Source organism: Callithrix jacchus, chromosome 4, assembly GCF_049354715.1.
Source record: "Callithrix jacchus isolate 240 chromosome 4, calJac240_pri, whole genome shotgun sequence".
NCBI lineage: Eukaryota > Metazoa > Chordata > Mammalia > Primates > Cebidae > Callithrix > Callithrix jacchus.
In genome coordinates, this window is record NC_133505.1 from 160928549 (window position 1) to 160950351 (window position 21803).

General features: G+C 41.0%; 1 protein-coding gene across 3 annotated transcripts in view; it reads right to left on the minus strand.

Moving 5' to 3' along the window:
• Positions 1 to 666: 666 nt before the first annotated feature.
• The window catches only part of IPCEF1 (interaction protein for cytohesin exchange factors 1), a 194978-nt gene continuing 173841 nt past the window's right edge, over positions 667 to 21803 (minus strand). For all 3 annotated transcript variants that reach the window (XM_078370328.1, XM_035296999.3, XM_008995289.5), the window contains 2 exons: positions 14409 to 14602; positions 667 to 6179 (listed from right to left, as the gene is read on the minus strand). In XM_078370328.1, the coding sequence (XP_078226454.1) occupies positions 5976 to 6179; positions 14409 to 14602 (398 nt within the window). In that variant the 3' untranslated portion in view covers positions 667 to 5975. The remainder of the gene's footprint in view (positions 6180 to 14408; positions 14603 to 21803) is intronic.

Consider the following 21803-nt stretch of genomic DNA (forward strand, 5'->3'; position numbering starts at 1 on the left):
TAATATGAGATTGTTCCAGAAATCAGGAATTGCATACTACCTGTGCCTTTTACTAATCCCTTTGGTCTAAAATAATTGTGACTGCCTCCATGTAGGAGCCTGGAAATGTTTGGTGGTAGCAGGACAAAGAGGACAGAAGGTGGAGCTTGGCTTTTGAGGCGAGAACTGGGAAAGAACAAGGAACAAAATGAAAACTCTGTGTGTGTAGCCAGCAGGGAGCATGAATCAGTTCAAATGCAGCTGACTCCCTCTGATCAGTGGATCCAAAAGAAAGGCAATGTATTAGGCTATTTCATTATTTTCTGTGTTCATTTTCAAATAAATATCTCATATGTTTTAAGGAGCTTGTATACCACAATTTGTAACTTTTATAATATGCAAATTTTAAAAATCCTTTAAACAAAATGTGGATGTCTAGAAATAATAAGTAATATAATGTGCAAGTCAAATTCTGTGGTCCAACGGCAATTTTTGAAAAATATAAATATCACTGTGTTAATAAATGTGTAAATTGAGAACCACTGGGCAAGACTACATCGGTCACTGTTGAAATAGATTTCCAATAAAATGAGATATTTTATTTAAAAATAAATCAAGTCTGGAAGCGATTTTGATTACTGCCACCAGAGGGCACTGTAACCTTTGCAGAAGATCAAAACTCAGCCATTAAACACTTCCCAGCCACAGGTTTATTTCTTTGAGAAAGCAACATGGCAGGGCAGAAAATGAACACCAGTAGTATATTTCAACTTTTTTTTCCTATGTTATTTTACTAGATTGTTTTTCTTATGTTTATTTTTATCTTACAAGTCAACCTCAAAAACGAAGCAGGAGAGAAATGAGCCATGCCTCTTTTTTCAGTTTAGAGGGGTAGCTGACACAGAATGAAAGCACAAACCGAAGCTATCATTTCCACATTAATATCTGGCCCCCAAACACCATGCAGTGCTAAAAGTTACGTTCCCATCATGCAAGCATATTAAAATACATGGCGATTACAACTCCTGGTTTTATTACACGGCATTGACTGTTTTGATGGGGCATGCTTCTTATTTGAGCTAAAGGTTAAAAAAAAAAATACAGATCAGTGAAGTCTCCTTACAGCAAGAGAAATATATAAACCTCTTCTTGACGAAGAATCCATTTTCAAAGTTTTTTATGTGGTTCTGGGGTCATACGGGAAAGAATTAAGATGTGCAGAAGAGGCAAGGGAATTGCTTCCTGCCTCACGCCACAGAGAAACGTGTCTACTCAATATCTCAAGGAGACTAGTGGCTTTCTGTGAGGGGAGAAATTATGCCCCTTCCCAGTCCATGTCATGCAGGCTGCAAAATTTCATTTCAGGGCCTTTTATTTTTCTTTTGTTAATGAATGTGAGGTTCTTATGATGCTCAGGTTGGCCTTGAACCTCAAGCGCCAGGACAACTGGCCCGAGCCATCGTGGCTCCCGGGGCCTTTGATTTTTCAATGATGTATTACAAAACCCTAGGCAGGGCAGTCATCTCCCACTGCTAGGACTCAATTTCTCCTGTGAGGTATAAGAAAAGCTGGAAGAGAAATAAACTGAAAAACCCAAATTGGGTATCCTATTCTTGTTAGACTGAAGAAGAAATACCCCCTAAAACTTTATGTGCATATGGCAGTTTTTCTGTACCTAACACTACTCAATCATTTATGTGGCTATATCAAAATATTGTCTGTCGGCTGGGTGCAGTGGCTCATGCCTGTAATCCCAGCACTTTGGGAGGCAAAGGCAGGCGGATCACCTGAGGTCAGGAGTTTGAGACCAGCCTGGGCAACATGGTGAAACCCCAGTCTCTATTAAAAATATAAAAATTAGCTACGTGTAATCCCAGCTACTCGGGAGGCTGAGCAGGAGGCAGGAGAATCGCTTGAACCCAGGAGGCAGAGGTTGCAGTGGGCCGAGATCCCGCCACTGCACTCCAGCCTAGGCAACAGAGAGAGACTCCATCTCAAAAAAAAAAAAAAAAATGTCTTTCTTACTAAGAGTTAATGTGCCTGTGAATTTAAACATGGCTTAAATTTGGATAGCACTTCTTTTCAAAAGACTTCAAAATATTTTTCTTTGAACCTGTTTCATCTCTGTGACATTGTTTGTGGCTGGAATGCTACCTGAGGAAAAGATCATAATTACATAAAAAGCAATTAAGAGAAGAAGGTCAGGGGACCAACCTCTCATCACTAAGTTGGGTCTCTGACATCTGACAGCACATGCCTCAAAAGGCAAACAAAATACACACTCTCCATTTCTTTAAATATACATTTTCCATCCAAGGATCTCACAGCACCTCCCAAGTCATCTAATGCACAGAAGGAAAGAAAAGGAAACACAGCATGATTAGGTTAAACCCCAATCCATAGACAGGCGCCAGCAGGTTGCCGCAGGTCCATTAGAAAGAGAATGTATTCAAGCACAGAGAGGGGCCCTTAGGTTTCAAATGGAGAATTTAGCTTAACGGCCACTAGGGTCGGCCCTGTGCTGAGCCCAGTGTGAGGAAATATTCAGTCCAAGTCAAACTTCTTGGTTCCTCAGTGGGCTGTGCGCCAACAGCAACTTCACAAGGTAACAGGTGAAGTGAGGTGGGGGGTGGAGAGGAGGGAGGGGCAGGGGGCCGCTGGGAGTCCTGAGACTCAAATTCCCATGTCACCACCGGAGGCTCTGGGCCAGGCACTTCACTGTTACAATCCACAATCATCTCATATGGAGCGTGGGCAGCGGGATGGGTGGGGGAGCAAAGGGGGCTGAAAAAACACCAATTTGCAAACTACAAAGTGCTCTGTAAATATAAGGCATGGGTTTCACATTGAAATCTGACTCCAAACACAATCTCTTTCTCTTTCTTCCCCTTCCTGGAGTCTTTGTAATCTCACACTTTAGGAGTCTTTCTAGGCCTTTGATCCTATGCTAAGATTTGAGCTGCTGTGGCAAAACCAACAATTCTTAAAAGCAACAGAGGCCCTTCAAATGCAGGCCTCAGCGTGTCTACTGGCAACATACCAACCAGTGAGGGCATCACCTCAGACTCCACTTTGGGTCTGCAGGCTAACAATAGAGGGAAAAGGTCCTCTTTACTACCCTAAAGAGGAGTCCTCTCTGAATCTTAATCCTTAGCAGGTGCCACAGGTTTGAATCTACGTGTGCTAAGCACACTTCCTTCCTGAGCAGCCATGGTTTTATGTCACTCCACGGCTCAAAGACCCTATGGGACCCCATGAAACTACCCCAAATGTGTCTCAGAGGTGACCCAGTCTCAAGAAGTGTACTGAAAGCAATCCGGTTTTCCTAATACTCTTTGGACCAGAAAAGTGGCTCGAAGCCAAAATAGAGAAGTCCATGTTTTCCTACATTGACTATCATGGAACGTGTCACCCACTCTCCCTCTCACTCCTGTCTATCCCCCCACCCACCTCTCGGTGACCACAGCCTAAGCTGAGAACTCACAGAAGCAGCCCTACTTTCTAGCACAACCTGATCAAAAGCAGAATTTACAGGGGGAAAAACACGAATGGGCAGACGATGGGGCTCCAGAAAGGCTGGCGCAAAATTGAGCAGCTCAGTGTAACTCTCACCCCAGAAAGTTCTGCAAAGTAAGCTTTAACTAACAAAGCAAAACTCTAGGCTAACGTTCTTGACGTGCCTTTGAAAAATAACTTTAAGAGTTGGCTAAGTAATCCCAGGGATCTTTTTTGTCTTTAAGTTGGTGAAACATGTCTTTATGAAAAGCCAACAGAAAGCATTCAAAGGTATTCACAAACCCTGCTCAAAAGTTTCTGGAGCTCTTCAATTTAGGAAAAACTGGAAGTCTACAGGTTGGTGTTGCAAACCAAAGAAAAACAGGTGGAGGGTACTTTGTGTCACACTGTTATTTCCTCTATTGTTACTTGTCTTTCCTTCAGTACTGTTTACACTACAAATCCTAAATAATCCTCCTTCTGGTGTTGGCTAATCACTGAAGGAATCGATCATTTCCAGGACCGAAAGGTTAAATCACGGCTCTCTCAAGCCAGGGCATCAGAGTCCAACCTGAGGACCTGAATGTTTCCTCTGTCAGGGCACCACAGGTCAGACTCATCTTCAGTAGCTTCCCTAGGTAGAGAAGTACCCACATGTTTGCTGGGCCAAACCGATTGGCCTGGCCTCTTATCTTAAAGAAGCTTCTAGTAGTACAACTTGCTTCATGTGTTTTTTTTTTAATGCTAAGGTTGCTTTTTGTTTGTTTGTTTGTTTGTTTGTTTGTTTACAAAGTATTAAGGCTTCTTAGTAAAGCTTGGGGTAAATATTCAACAACTATTTCCATTTTATTTGCAGATATAATTCAGGTGGTTATTTCCATTTGAATGTCAAGCCACACTTTGAAACTATAAAGCAGAAGAGGTTATGTCAACAGTTTGTTAGGGTAGGTAGGGCCAGCATGGGTACTTGGTGAGTTGTGGCTATTTTTATGGCAAGAAATATTCATGGTGATTAGTAGGGGAAGACTTTCATACTGTTTCTCTATGAGCTCTCTTTAACACAACAATTCCTAAATTTCTATTAGTCTTTAATGAAAAGATGACATTAGTTGTGTTGCATTTGGTCTAATGTTTTCAGGCATAAATGGCATAAAGCTTAAAGTTTATTTAATAGAAAGGATCATCGAAGATGAAAGTCCTTTTCTGCTTAAGAGAGTGACTTATGTGAGATATAGAAATCTAAATCTAAGAGCTCGGGGGATTGGGGTGGGAAGAAAAAGAAAAATTATGAATGCATGCCCCACTCTTTCCCACAAGGTTTCCTGAGCATTCCGCAGACAGTATAGTGCAACATCGTAACACCAGTGAATCAACAGTATTTCTATTTTTCTCAAGCTAAAAGTATAGACTCATCAAATATATACTAAGCACAACATATAATAGCATATCATCTTTTAAAACACTAGTAATTTGAACTTCTATAAATATATTTAAATAACAAACATATTATAGATAGCTATTCACATAGCACACAAGTGACATATAAACATACAAAAATAAAACCATCACGTTTAACTCTTTTGTTGTTTCTGTCTGTTGGTTTTTGTTTTTGTTTTTTGAGTAAAGATATTAAAACAATTCCAGCGCCAAAGTCACCTTGTCAATATGAATTCTGGGAAATCTGGATATAAATTCACACTACGTATAAGAGCAGTAGACATTCTTTGCTGGACCTATTACTATCTCCTACTGTTGAGTAGGAAAGCTTGAAAGGAGTAGAGGTGTCCAACTGTGATGAGATGTTTTCTCTAGCTGTTGTAAGGAAAGGAAACATTAATCAGATCCCCTAACCTGCGTAAAGTGTGAAAACACCAAGCTGTCCTTTGAGTGAGCGGAATATGGAACATGCCCCATCCTTCAGCTCTCCCACGCGCCACTGTCTATGAAGTATTTCTCAACACGTGGAAAAGGCACCACCATTCTATACGAAAGACGAGGAATTTTTGTTCTGCAAATGACGTCTGTCCTTCCAGTCACTGCTATAGAAAACATTCCTCTACTCAAAAAGTGATTTGGGCAACACAGCTGCTCAGCCAGGTGGAATCATATTGTCTTCTTTTGAAAAACAGAATGTTTCCAAGGACAATTATTCCTGGTAAAATTTGATTTCTGTCCATAGCATTCTCTGGAGAGCAAGGAATAGAAGATACATTTCTCACATCCCACCTAGATCCCTGCATCACCGTGAGCTCCCAGCAGGAACACAAAACATGCCTTTCAACTGAACTCAATCATTCCAATCTCAATGGATACGTTATGACCAGAACGAAGGGACCCGCTGTATTTGGGGATTATCTTCATCTAAAGTGCATCTTTAGATGGAGAGCTGATGCTTGAAGGACTGGGTTTCAGTTTTCCTTTTAAGGAAAAATGTAAGGTTTTGCAACATCTTGAAGAGTTGCTTGTGATAAAATATAAGAGGAGAAAATTCTGACTTTGTCTCAAATGGAATTTTCAACACAGGGAGAAGAAGGTGATTCTTTGAGGTCCTGGGGGCTGTCGTCAGGGGCAGGCGTGGCCCGCTGCTGCTGATAGATGTCCTGGATCAGCAGGGTGTTCATGACTTTCCACTCTCTATATTTCCTGGCTGTCAGCTTCGGGTCATCCAGTAACTGGTTAATCATGGCCAGGTCATGTTCTTTACACTGTGCGATAGAAAGAAAGGGGAAGGGGGTGTGTTGAAGTGTCTTGATTTACATAAACCATCTTTACCGACTCTTTCACAAGTTCACATATACATTTACCATAAAATTATCAAAGCATTTTTGCATGTTAATATTCTAATTCCAGCATCAAGCCTAAGAGATATGACATTTGTTTACATATCCTAACCCGCCACGAGGAATTTAAGTGTCCTACCCAAGAGTTAGTGGAAAAGCTAAACGTAGCAAAGGTCTTCTATGTTGCCTTTCTCTGATAAATCCATTATTCCACACCATAGTAACAATGCTACCTTGGTGTGAGAATTATACCTCCTAAAACTTATCATTTCATTGTTAGCATTTCATTGACCATCCAAACTTCACCATGCAAAACTGGAACATAACACTTTACCTAGGACATAAGGTAACATGAAATATATCTTTTACGATTGTATTATCTTTATTTTTAATAAATCATATTAATTTAATTAATATACACTGAATAACTACACAGGTTATCTTTTTAGTCAAAGAAGAGGCTACTAACCTTCCATGAAAATGGTATGTATGCCAATAAAGCTAATAAACAACCTATTAGTGCCACTCTGTCTCCTCTGTAACCAATGACACACATTTCTGAAATGTCTAGCTCAGGTTAGAGTTTTCTACAGACAAAAAACAAACTAAATATAAGGTGTTCATCCTCCATATTAAAAACAAATATTCAGCCCCAACAATTGTGTTTCAAATCTACACCTGTTTTCTCCATCCCATGCCCAGAGTCCTAAGCTTGGATATCCAGTTCAATATATCACACCTGATCTGCTGCCACAGCCTCTTGAGTGAGATCACTGCCTGCAATGCCCACTTGAACTCCACCTCCACTTAGCAGAGCAGGGATGTATCCAAATGCCAAGTCCTCCTCATGGATCCCCTTACGCCCAAGGCGACTCACCTGCACTGGCACCATTTGTGGAAACTCTGCTTCCTTCTGACTTTCCAGTCTAATGTACTGGTGTGCATTTTCTCACCCCCACACTAGCTCACACCTCTGTGTCATTGTGCCACACGGAGAATCTTCCTTGCCTTTATTCACCTGATAAACTCTAATTTCTAGAGTTTCTTTTACACAGAACACTTTGCAATTTTTCTTTACCCAATTTTTAAAATTTATTTATTCTCATTTATTTATTTATTTATTTATTTTGAGACGGGAGTCTCAATCTCTCTGTCGCCAGGCTGGAGTGCAGTGGCGCGATTTGGGCTTACTGCAACCTCTGCCTCCCGGATTCAAGCGATTCTTGTGCCTCAGTCTCACAGATAGCTGGGATTACAGGGATGTACCACCATACCCAGCTAATTTTTGTATTTTTAGTAGAAACTGGGTTTCCCCATGTTGGCCAGGATAGTCTCGATCTCCTGACCTTGTGATCTGCCCGCCTCAGCCTCCCAAAGTGCTGAGATTAAAGGTGTGAGCCATTGCACCCGGGCTTTATTTATTTCTTTTTTGAAACAGAGTCTCACTCTTGCCCAGGCTAGAGTGCAGTGGCCTGATCTCATCTCACTGCAACCTCCACCTCCCACGTTCAAGCAATTCTCCTGCCTCAGCCTCCCGAGCAATTGGGATTAAAGGCATGCACCACCACGCCTAGCTAATTTTTGTATTTTTGGTAGAGACAGGGTTTCACCATGTTGTCCAGGCTGGTCTCAAACTCGTGATCCGCTCGCCTCAGCCTCCCAAAGTACTGGAATTACAGGCATGAGCCACTGCGCCTGGCCTACCCAATTTTTCATAACCCATACTCATTAAGGCATCACATTATCCAGGAAACCTTCCCTGTACCCCCAATATTGGACTGATAAGCTTTTAAGTTTTTATGTTCTCACGCCTTCCGATATTCTGGAACCCTCTGAGAACTTACCAAGGTACATTTAGGTATTTATGGATGAGTCATGCCACCTCTTCTAAAGCTTAAAAATGACAAGAAACATTTCCTTCGTCCCTGTGTTCCCTGCACCTAACACAATGCCGAGTGCCATGCAGACATTCCATTCCTGCATATGACTGAACGACCCTTTTTGACTATCCCCAGAACAGCATGTGTGAGGCTAAAACTTCACAAGCACTGCCAGTAAGTGGATCTTCACCACTCTTGGGTCATCGCCCTTTCACATCCCTTTTCTGGGAGTCTCTCAAACGACTATTTCAAAATCTCATCTCAAACCCCCTCTCTCATCCTCACTCGCAGCTGACGGCCTTGCTCTCTCTTTTTTGAGGAAATGGAAACCAACAGAAGAGCACTTCTCCCAAGTTCCTGTTGCCCAAGAATGACGTGGATGCAAATCTATGCTGCCTTCCCTACTGTTCACAGAGACGGAACATCTGTGCTCCTAGCAAAGGCCAGTCTCTGCGCTTCGGAACAATGGCCCCCGCTCTCCTACTCAAGAAATTCATCCCAGCAACTCTCTCCTCTCCTATGACTCACCAACTTCCCAGCTCCCCTCCGGCAGTCTCACTGGCATACACATTCGCTGTTATTTCTTCCGTTTTCGAAGTCCTCTCTGCCCCCAAATCCCTGTCCAGCGAATGCTCCACTTTCTCCTTGTCTCCAATGGCCCATTCTTTCACAGATTCACTCCCTCCAGGCTTTGGCCCCCACCATTTACCAGAACTGCTCTTGTGAAGACCATCAGTGACCTCCATGTTGTTAAATCCAATAATCCATTAAATCAATGTCAAACAGAAGCCCCTAAAATGACTGACTACTCCTCCTTCTTGAACACTTCCATCATTGTGCCTCTGTGACCTTCTCCTGATTTGTCTCATCCCACAATGGCTACTTACTCTCACCTGGGTTGCTGGTTCCCCTCATCACACCACCTCTTCTCACTAGAGTGTTCCAGAGCCCCAGCTTGGAGCCTCTTCTCTGCTCTATCTACATTCACACTCTTGGTAATCACATGTAATCTCTCCCACTCTCCCTATGTGCTGATGGTCCCAAATTTATATCTCTTTTTACTTCTCCCCTGGACTCCATAATCATTTGTCTAAACTTCCTCTTCAGCAGTTCCACATCAACCCTGAAGAGGCATCTCAAAAATAACACGTCCAAAGCTAAGTTCCTCTTGCTCTCTACATCCCCACCCCACCCACTAACTGCCAATATGCACCAAACCCTGTTCTCACCGCAGTCTTCCACAAAGCACTGAATGGTAACTCCACTTTCCAGTTGCTCAGGGCAAACACTGGAGTCATTCATGACTCCTTCTATCACACCCAATCCACCAGCAAATCCTGATGGTTCTACCTTCACACATGACACAAAGCATGCCATACCTCTGTTCAGAACTTTCCAAAGGGTCACTGTCCTATTCCGCATAGAAGCTGGTGTTTGCAATGGCAATGAGGCCCCCTCTGGCAAGAGTCCCTGCTGTCCCTCTGGCCCACTGCTGCACCCCCTTTGCTCCATCCCCACTACAGTCCAGCTGACTGACCTCCTTGCTTTTCCTTAAATGCCCAGGCACACTCACACCACAAGGTGTTTCCATTTTCGTTTCTTTTGCCTGCGGCATTCTGCGTCAGAAAACCTCAAGCCTCCTTCCCTTTCCTTTTCCAGATTTTACACAAATTATGTCTTTTAAAGAGGCCTTTCATGCCCTTCCTAATTAAATATCAATTCCTTAACATTTTCTATCCCTCTCTTATCATATTACAAAATTTACTACTGAATTATGTTTATTCTCCTACTAAAACATAAGCTTTAGGAAGGCAGGCCTTTTTGTCTGCTATGCCCACTGCTAGAGCCCCAAGTGCCTGAAAGAATGACTAAAACATGTAGCTATTCATCAAATACCTGTCAAAAAAATGAGTATATAAAATAAAAATAAATGAATTACCCATTTGCTTTTTATTCTCTTTTGCATTCTGAACCATATTTGGAGTCTGAGGAAATCCTTTCCATTAAACAAACAAATGAGACATAAATTGATTGATTGGTAGATAATTAGTTAGATAAATAGACGACAGATATTAATAGACAGATAGATAGCATGACAGATGATAGATGATAGATAGATAGATAGACAGAAAGACAGACAGATAGATGGATAAAGATAGGAAGCCTTCCTTCCAAAACGGAGAAAAATCAGTGCAGTAGCAAAGTAGAGGGATTGTTTATAGAAAGTCAGTCAGGGCCAAAAGAGCAGATTGCTTCTCTCTGAGTTTTCAATATCTATGCTTCAAAAACAACTTTTCCAAAAAACAAAAAACAAAAAAAAAAAAAAAGCTTTCATTCTCTGATATCATCAAAGGGCTATTAATATAAAGTTATTTAAGGTGTTTTATTTTGTTCTAAAGAAATTAAGACATCTGCTTCAGAGGAAGATCCTAATTCATCATATTAGACAACTAAATAAGATCTCTGAAGATTAATAAAAATTGGGGAAACTGACTTTGAAAAGGCAAACATAAATTAACCCCTCTTTACATCTAATAACATTTTTAGAAAAGGGTCTCTTCCACTTCGGGCATTAAGCTGACACTTCTCACATGGCTTTTGGCTCTAACTAGTTCAAATGTTTTACCACTTGGCTCAAATCTGTGTTAATTCTTTTATAGATGAAAGAAGAAAATGTAGACAATAATACAGAAGAAGGAAATTAATGAAACAACAGGATGTTCCAAGCTCGTTCTTACACCAGGCACCCTCAGGCTGAGCCTTGTCCAGCAGCCCAGCTTCTCCTGGATGGTGCAGGAGGCTTCTGGAGGGCTTTGAACTACTTTCACAACATCCGCTCTGCTTTCTGGTAGGCAAGGAAAGTTTGGCAAGGATTCCAAATATATCATGAAAGAGAGTGCTATACTTTCAGTTTTTACTCCAAATAGTCAGTGTATGGCTTGGCTCAAGACCTAAGCATTGGAAACGTGTTCCACCAGAGCAGTTATGAGGAAGAGGGGGCTCACTGCTCTTTTGACATAGGCCAGAGTAACTCAGAGAGAGTTCCAGGTGAACCCATTAATTATTCCATTAATAATTTATTTTGAAATAAAAACAGGCTTGGCCAAAAGTCAGTGAATGTTGAACTGTTAAAAATTCCTAAATATCTACATTTGGTGTAAAACATAATACAATCAACTTTTGCTCAGATTCAACTTGGAAGTTTACTCAACTTCCTAGAAGAATTTCCCTGGAGTGCAATCATTCCAGTACTATCCCAGTGCCGGGATTTTTCTTATTTATAAAATGTGTCTACAGCAAATATAAACATTATTGTTAAAACAGTTTCCTAGCTTCTGCATGAAACTCTGTTGTCTTTGCTTGTCCACACTCCTACTTTGAAGTTTTTAAAAAACAAACATTTCCTCTGTGTATGACATTCTGTGCCATGTATCATACACAGAGAAAAGTGCACAAATAGAAAAGTTAGTGCTTAAAGAATCATCACAAAACAAACCCTTCCATACAACTACTACCAAGGTCACAGAAGGACCCATACCCAGCACTCAGAAGCTCCATTTGCTCCCCCTCAGTCTCATTCTCTCTTCTTCCTCAAAGGCAACCACTCTCTTGCCTGCTTTGAATTTTAAAAACAGTGAGAAATAATTATTATACCCTTCCAACATGAACACGAATACATGTATCAAGTTCTCTCTCTCCTTTGAATAGTTTGATGTGCTTTGCTTTTGTTTGGCTTCTTTGGCAAGGCTAATTTCCACATCAACATGTCCTCCTACCTCCTGAGATTCCTAGGACTGCCTGACGTGGGTCCTGTTACATTTCATCAGCCCCCAGCACTATGCTCCGGGGAGACCTGAGAGACCTGTGGAAAGGGCTGCTTCCCACAAATATCCAGAGAGAGCAGTTCCCCAGCAGCATGGGGCAGGCAGCCCTGAGCAGGCCCCCAGTCTTCTCTGCTTCCTGGTGTCCAAGGCCTTGTGTAACTCCTCCCTGAAAATGAGATGACCTAAGGACCTCCTTCTACTGAATAGAATACTGCAAAAGTAATGTGGTGTCATTACTGCCACTGGCTTATAACCCAGCTTGCTCACCCGCTCTCATTGCGTTGCTTGCTCTGAAGAAGCCAGTTTCCAAGTTGTGAGCTGCCCTATGGAGAAGCCCCTGTGGCAAGGAACTGAGGGTAGCCCCTGGCCAACAGCTGGAGAACAACCGAGACCCTCAGTCCAACAACCTGAAAGCAGCTGAATCCTGCCAATTAACTACAGGCGACAGCTTAGAAACTAACCCCTCTCCTGGGAGGAATGAATGCAACCCCAGCAGAAACCCTGATCACAGCCTTGTGAGAGACCTAAGGGCAGAGGCATTTGACCAAGCCGCACCCAGATTCCTGACCACAGACACTTTGAAATAATAAATGCTAATTGTTTGAAGTTGCTAAGCTTTGGGATAATTTGTTACTTAGCACTGAATAACCTACACACTGGCAGAAAAGCCACAGCTGCTGACTTCACCACTGACATAGTCATAGTGCACAGAGTGCATGAGGTCACAGAGACTCATAGGGAACAGTAACAGGTAACACTAATCATTTTCACAAACTTGGGCCCCCAGCGGCCAGGTGAGGGCATGGTACCGTAAAGATCTAGACTCCTGAGTCTGCTACTCTATGGAAGGTCCGAGGCCACAGTCTTCTCCTAATAATGACTCAAACCTCTCCTTGGCCTCTACTTCCTGCTTCTTCCAACATGGACTAAACTATTACCTATTGACAGACATTCCACTTCCTTGTATGTCCTTCCCTTGGCATTCATTTCTTCCTGACTCACCAGCTTCGTGACATTGTTCTTAATGCCCCCAGTAAGCCACTTTCCCCCTCTGGGCCACCAAAGCACCCTGAGCACATCTCAATCATAGTGTTTTTGCACTTCATTTTAATCACGTATTCGTTTTCCTCTATTTCCACCCTCAGTATTCATTTTCCTCTGTTTCTACCCCCAGTAGAGTCCATTCAATGGTCCCAGTCACCTAGAATAGTGGTGGTACACAGTAAAAGTTAGGAAATACTTGCTGGTACACAGTAAGAGTCAGGAAATACTTGCTCAATGAAAAATTTACTCACTCATATCAGCTATCACAGACAAAGAAGACAGCAAAATCCCAACACACTATGACATACTACATTGAATAATCAAACATATTCATTACCTTTGTACATACCGTGAAATGATGGCCAGTGTGATATCCTTTATTATCATTAAAAATTTTAATATTAAATAGGAATGACTTTCTCTGCATTTGTATTTCTCTGTATAATTAAAATTAACTTTTCCTCTTTCATTCCAGCCTCATTTTTGCAGTTTTTTAGGGTATTTAGATGTTCTACTAACTAACTGGGACATCTGACTAACAGCCACTCAGCCTGCCTTTGTAGCCTTGTCCTTTCAATGGCTGCATTTCTTCCTGGAAAATGACTCAAGTTCTTAATGCCAACGGCCATATACAAAACAAAATTCACTTGCAGAATCCATCAAAGCTTTTCAGATAAATCGTCTGCTAAGTCAGGACTATTTTACAAAATATCCTGGCCTCCACCTGTTCATGTTATAATCTAAATGTGAAAGCAGGACGCTTTTGTTATGAAGAACCATTTCGGCTCAGGGAGGCCCTGAAAATAGCTTCAGTGCTTCCTGTACACTGTCCCTTATTCCCATTGTGAAAACATCTGCTGGTCTATTACCACAAAGTGTGTACTTCCCACAGTGGGGCTCTCACGGTACTTCCTGGCTAGAGCCCCCACTCTGCTGTCGCTGAAATCAAGCCATTTTCTTCTGGCTGTAGTCCAGAAGAATGGCACCCTTGCATGAATCACATGAAAACTGGAGATCTTATTTCTATGACTGTTTCTTCTCACCAGTGGATGATCTCTGTCTCTCATCAACATTTATTGAAGCAGGTACTATGCTAGGTATAAGGGTTACAAAAACAAATTATGCATGGTCCTTGCTGTCTAGGAGATTAAAATTGAAAATTTTTATATCAGAGTGAATGTAAACATCAAGGCCTATTGTGAAAAACTGCCTTGGGCGCTACTGTGTGCACATCCTAGTGCTTTAAGACTGTCAAGGTCATCACACCCTATCTAGATTATATTTACTTTTACAGCCCTTCCCTGCACCCACACAAACACGCTGTGATTGGCAAGAACCTCTCTGCAGAACCAGCCATTCCCTGCCCCACATCCCTAGAGTCCATCCACGATTTGAAATTTTGTTACCTTTAATGTGCTATTCAACGTTCGGATTTTGTGGAGTTTCTCGTTGATGGATGGATTTTTACACCGCTTAACAAAGGATTTTCTCAACTCCTTTTTAGTGGAAGGTCGCCGGTCCCCAAGAGGAGATAGACTAGCTTGCTCTAATGATTTGTACAGCTTCTCCATTTCATCATCTTCAGACACTTTTGTCTCTTCTATTTGAAAAAAAAAAGAAAGCAAGCAATAACAATAAACCCAGTGAAACGTCAAGGAGAAAACATTCAATACTGTGGTCCTAAAGCACAGCCCTGCGGGCACCGTCAGCTCAGACTTCTTTCCAGAACCGAAAGACAATAAATGTTTGCTGTCTAAGCCATATAGTTTGCGATATTTTGTTACTGCTGAGCCATGTGTCCTCTGAAGGCACCAGGGAAGGAGTTATTTCTCTCTTCTGGCTTCAAGTGGTTCTTTGGTTTGTGGCAGCATAACTACAATATTCCCGTGGGATGCTCCCTGTGTGCATGTCTCTGTGTCCAAACTTCCCTATTTATGATGATATCAGTCATATTGGATTAGGAACCTACCCTACTGCCTTCTTTTTTTTTTTTTTTTTTTGAGATGGAGTTTTGCTCTTGTTGCCCAGGCTGGAGTACAATGGCACCTTCTTGGCTCACCGCAATCTCTGCCTGCCAGGTTCAAGCAATTCTCCTGCCTCAGCCTCCTGAGTAGCCGGGATTCCATGGATGCGCCACCAGGCCCAGCTAATTTTGTATTTTTAGTAGAGACAGGGTTTCTCCATGTTGATCAGGCTAGTCCTGACCTCAGGTGATCCACCTGCCTCACCCTCCCAAAGTGCTGGGATTACAGGCGTCAGCCATCATGCCCGGCCTGCCCTCATTTTAACATGTTAAATCTGCAACAAATCCATTTCCCAATAAGGTCACATTCTGAGGTAGTAGGGGTTAGGACTTCAACATATAAATTTCATTCTTTTTTTTTTTTTTGAGATGGAGTTTCACTATTGTCACCCAGGCTAGACTGCAACAATCCCTGCTCACTACAACCTCCACCTCCAAGGTTCAAGTGATTCTCCTGTCTCAGCCTCCCAAGTAGCTGGGGTTACAGGTACCTGCTACCATGCTTGGATCATTTTTGTATTTTTAGTAGAGACAGGGTTTCATCATGGTGCCCAGGCTGGTCTCAAGCTCCTGACCTCAGGTAATCTGCCTGTCTCAGCCTCCCAAGGTTGCTGGGATTACAGGCATGAGCCACTACACCAGCCCAACATATGAATTTTAGAAGGACACAGTTCAACCCACACATAGACCACCCTCCAACCTCCCAAAGTCATGTGATTCTCACATGCAATACATCCACCTCACCCCAACAACTTGAAAAGTCTTAACCCATTCCACATCTACTCTAAGACCAAAAGCTCATCCAAATATCATCCAGGCCAGGTGTGGTAGCTCACGCCTGTAATTCCAATACTTTGGGAGGCTGAGGTGGGCAGATCGCCTGAGATTGGGTGTTTAAGACCACCCTTGGCAACATGGTAAAACCCCATGTCTACTAAAATACAAAAAAATTAGTCAGGCACGGTGGCACATGCCTGTAATCTCAGCTACTTGGGAGGCTAAGGCAGGAGAATTAATTGAACCCGAAGGTGGAGACTGCAGTGAGCTGAGATCACACCACTGCAATCCAGCTTGGGCTATAGAGTGAGACTCCATCTCAAAAAACAAAATCAAAAAAAAAAACAAATTATCATCTACACCAGGTATCGGTGCAACTCAGTGGGGGAGTAATTGATCTTGAGGCAAAATTCATCTCCATCTTTAAACCCATGCAAGTAGATGACTATCGGCTTCTAAAATACAATGGTGGGACAAATAAACCCTAGCAAAGTATACCCATGCTAAAGTTTAATTACTACTCCCTAGATGATTTCTTAATGTCCTTCCCAGAAATACCCTTTGAGAGAGGAAACATGTCTGTGGTCTGTGGTTTTGAGTAGAAAGTGATCTTCCTTATCTTGCCACACAGGCTCCATCTCCCTTCCTAACCACACTTTGCCAGCCTCAGCCCACATGACTGCAGTGAAGCGACTCCACCACAGGATCTCCTGGGGACCATACAGACTAGAGGAGGCCAATGGCAGGTCCACCATTCTGGCCACAGTCATTGATTCAGAGATGAACAAGTGTCTCTGGTCAGGCCATCTGGGTCCAGGAAGACTCAGTTCCAAGACTTTAGTTTGGATATCAGATAAGTAATCTCTCTTTTTCTTAAACTGAATGTTGTGATAATGTGAGCTGGAAGCTTCCAGGAAGTATCTCAAGAATAATGATACTGGAGGCAACCCATTCTGAGACACAGATCTTGATGATACCATTGGAGCCCTCTTGGCCTACGGGAGCTACTATGTTACCCATATTAAGCTACCCTGGATTTGGTTTTCAATCACAGGCACCTGATGGGCCTCATATGATACAGACGTTACTCAAAAAAAATCTTCATCTCTTGATGTTGCTTTAATTTTTAAGAATGTTAGTCTGTTATTCCTTTATTCCCTGAAAATAAGCCTGGGAAAGAAACACAATGAGATTCCTTTTTCCACGGCATACTCCTTGATGTTTGTATGTTTCACTTCCTGTCCAAAGAACCAGCTTGAGGGAGGACTCTATAGAAAGTATGGCATTAGAGGAACTAGAAAAACAGCCTCTCCACAGGATGGAGAAAAGCATTTAATGGGCACCTAGGAGCATCAAAACCAAGCAAACTTCACATATCTTAGAGTTTACTCCTCTACCATTAGAAATATTTAAGCAAGAATCGGTTTCCCCTCATCTATCCCAGAAAGGCACCGATATTCTTTCATAAAATGGCAAGCAAAGGTGATGCACTAACTTGATAACTGACTTAAAGTGTTAGTCACCACAACCTCTTTTTTTCTCTACCAAATCATCTCACAAAAAAGGGAAGAAAATATTCAAAACTACATCTGAAGACAGACTTTTGGCTCAGGCCATGTGCAGACATCAAAAGTGGACTTTTGTCAATAAGCACATGAAAAGATGCTCAATATCATCAGTCATGAGGGAAATGCAAGCCAAAACCACAATAAGATGTCCCTTCACACCTATCAGGGTGGCTACAATAAAAAAGACAGACAGTAGAAAGTGTGGGTAAATTGGAATCCTCATACATTGCTAGTGGGAACGTAAAACAGAGCTGCTACTTTTATTTTATTTTATTATTCATTTTTTAAAGACAGGGTCTTGGTCTGTCACCTGAGCTGGAGTGCAGTGGCACGATTATAGCTCATTGCAGCCTTGAACCCCTGAACTCACTATATTCTCTGGCCTCAGCCTCCAAGTAGCTGGGACTACCAGTGCACGCCACTATAATCAACTAATTGTAGTTGTCACTTTATAAAATAGATTGTCCATTTCTCAAAATGCTAAACATGCAGTTTAGCTTGTGTCCCAGCAATTCCACTCCTACATAAATCCCCAAGGGAATTGAAAACATATCTTCGCACAAAAATTGTACATGAATGCTCCCAGCAGCATTGTTCATAACAGACTAAAAGTGGGAAAAGCCTAAATGTTCATCAGGTGATGAAAAGATAGACAAAATGTGGCATTTGCATGTAAAAGAATATTATTCAATAATTAAAAGAAGTAAAGTACTCAGTCGTCCACTATACTATGACATGGGTGAAACTTGGAAACATTTTGCTAAGTAAAAGAAGCCAGTCACAAACAACTGCATATTGCATGACTCCGTTATATAAAATGTCCAGATTAGACAAACCCACAGAGACAGAAACTAGAATAATTGCCTGGGGTCTGGGAGAGGACAAGCGGGAATGAGGAATGGCAGCTAATGTGTAGGGATTTCTTTTTGGGATGCTGAAGTGTTCCAAAATTGGACTGTGATGACAGTTACACAACTCTGAATATACTAAAATCCACTGAACTGTACATTTTTATGTGTAAATTTTATGGTATGTGAAATACATCTCAATAAAGTTGTAAAAAAGGAGTCATTTATGAGATTGTTATGAGAACTGATGCTACACAGCAGAAATACTAAGCATGGCCAAGTCCTGGCGTTAAGCTGGAGACACTAGAAAGTCTTCAGGAAGTTAAGTAGAAAGAAATCTGACTTCCAAAGGGGACATTAGGATTGAGGACTTGGAGTTTTCAGTTTTCAGACACATGGTAATTTCACATGCCCTTTTTTTTTTTTTTTTTTCTTAAATACAGCTAGCCAGGTAGAATTCAACTTAGATTAAGGAATAAACACATAGCTTAATACCACACTACTTTTGAATTAAGGAATATATGTTTAACAAACATCAACAAGCAAACAAGAGTATGACAAAGATACTCTTGGTTTTTTTTTACATTTCTCTGTGTTCACCAAGTAGCTAATTGTGCTACCAAAGATTGTGATAGAAAACAACTTACCAATTGAGCCACTAAAAGAAACAAATATTTTTGACTAACACATTTCATTTGTAATTATGTCAGAGTAACAATTATTATATTAAAATCACATATTTAAAATCAATAGATATTAAATCAGTAAAGATAAAAATAACTTTAGAATCTTGAGATAACATGGAATAGAATATATTCCCTACATGAAAATAAATGGAACTTCCTTCTGGATAGCTTTATTATTATTTAATATATTTACATGAAGATATGTGATCTTTATGTTAAGAATATCAAAGGGTATCTTCCTCCCACTCCTCCACTTCTTTTTCTAACTTACACTTTGGGGTGGGCAGCTGTGTACATGTATATGTAACTTGATCTTCCAATAAATATTTAAACTTTAAAACTAACAAATAAAGTGAACCTGTTGGGGTAACCAGACATGAAAACAGAATTCATCTAAAATACATATATTAAGTAAAAAAAAAAAAAATCTTCTATTTGAATTCATCCAAAAATGAGATAATGGCAAGAAGTATGTATGTTCAGACATGATTAAAGCTGTTCAGGAAATGAGGAAAAAATGAAAGGCAAATTATCACTCAGCTTCCTGCCTCTCGGGCATCCCTCTCCTCAGAGAAAGCCTGGAACTGAAAGACTGTGTGTCTGATCTCTAATAACCTGATCCCAGAATCACCCACAAGCATAAAACAGTAAAAGACTGAATGCTGGCATTAGGAGACAAGAAAATACCCTTACTGGCTTTTTTGTGTGTCATAATCTAAGGGGTCTACCACATATCACTAAATACTCAGGGGATGCACCTGTGCCGCAATTCCATGACCCAATCAGGAACATCATATTGTTTTTACTGTTGCTGATGACTGGTGCTTAGGTCTTCGCAGGGCCATACAATGAACATCCAATATAATGGAAGCAGGTGATAAGTAGGATCATAGGACAAAAAGGACCCAAAAGGTACAAGCACAAAACAAAACACAGCTTCTACCCTACCCCAAAGCAAATGTGAGGATGCTTCTCAATTGCCATACTAAGACTACTACAGGCCTATCAAACCTTTCTAGCTACCCTGGTAACCCCAACAGGCTTTTCATTAAAGTAGTATTTTTTAAATCTCCCTTTTGCTTTTTATGTAAATATTTTTCTAAATTAGAATTTCATAGTAGAAAACACTACATTATTTCTCTTATTTTACCAGATCATACAGAGCAAGGAAAAAAGATTGGCAGAAAAGACCGCTTGTCTTTTTCCCATTGGAAACGGAAGCCAAATTAATTATTTCCACCCCCCTTATCTTCTGAAGTAAAATAAATGAATTTTGTCTGACGGCCAAGTGTTTCCAATGCAATTTTTATCCTTCCTCTCTAGTGTATATTTGTCTTCCTACATAAAACAGCAGGACTTTGATTCTGCCACATAAGGCACTTTAAAATCTATCTTATCTCACCTCACAAGTGTTTTGTCAAGAAAGATGAAAACTATTTTTATTTTATGGATGAGAAAAATAAGCATTCCGGAAAAACAGTAGGTGATCTTTTCAAAATGCAAATTAGTGATGGAGTTAAGAATAAAAGTTCACTTCCACACTGTGTGGAGCCATGCCCTTCTAGACCAGTCCTCTCAAACTTTAACAGGCGGTCACCTAGGGGATTGAGTTCATTGGGGATGGTGCTGAGATTGCACATTTTCTAACAAGCATCTGCGTGGTGCTGGCATTGCTGCTCCATGAACCAGACTTTGAGTAGCAAGGTTAGTCTATCTGTTAGCAATTTTTCATGCAATGCTAACCTCCATTCATTGAAAGAGAAAGTGCTTAGATTTACAACTAGCACACTAAGATTTGTCCATAAAGCAGCACTCTGTACCATGTCTTAATTTTAAAAAAAAAGAATGAAAGAAAATTTGGCTTTGCTCAAGGGAGTATGTCCAACATCCCTGCTTAAAAGTGCCAGCGCCTCATATGTTGAGTTGGTAGGAATTTGATTAATGTCGGTGACCCTTTACATTTGTTAGACTACTTGGAATGTCTCAAGGGGTCTGACTCCTAAACTTTCTCCAAATTTAGGTCAGCTCCCTAACTAGTCAGACTCAAGAAAGGATATATATAGACATAGATATATATGGAATATGGATATGGATATATATGGAATATACTTATATATATGATGGATGTATATATGGAATTTATATACATATATATATTCTGAGCTAGTTTAACAACAAAAATATACGTACATACATATTTTTAACAAGAAAATATATATGTATATAGATAGACATACGTATAGACATATATATATATATATACATACACACACACACACACATATATGTATTTTTTAACAAGATCCTTCTTGGTGACATTAGCAAATGAGACAAAGCAGCATTTTAAGCAACAGTTAGAAGTTCACTCCTTTCCAAGATCATGCCAAGTGAATGTGCTGCTTCCTCCTCCTCCTCCTCCATACCCCAGCCTATTGTCTGCTCTGACAGCACAGGCATACCCGAGCAGGCTCAGAATTTGGCTGTCGAGAACACTGTATGCAGATTACCTCCTTAAATGCTATATTTTCAACTTTGCCTCCCCCACTATCTTATTTTTGGTCTTTCCTTGTGCTTTCTAGAATGTGGCTGTTTATTTAGAACCTAAACGCTGGATTCAGAAGACAGGAGGGGAATTCATATGCCATATTTCGTATCAGAATTTAGCGAAATTTCCTTTAGTATCAGAAAGGAAATTTGTTTCAGACTAGAAAAGTCTAAATGATGTCCCAAGGAAGATAATTTTAGGTCCCCAACAGGCAACGCTTGGAAAAGTTCAGGTAGAAAGCAGCATTTCCTGTTCATACACAGTGTTCTAAGTGCCTGAGAAAGAGAAGACCATGGAAGGTCTTCCAAATGAGATTCCTGCTTGGGGACTTGAAGTGGACCTTGGGAATCATGA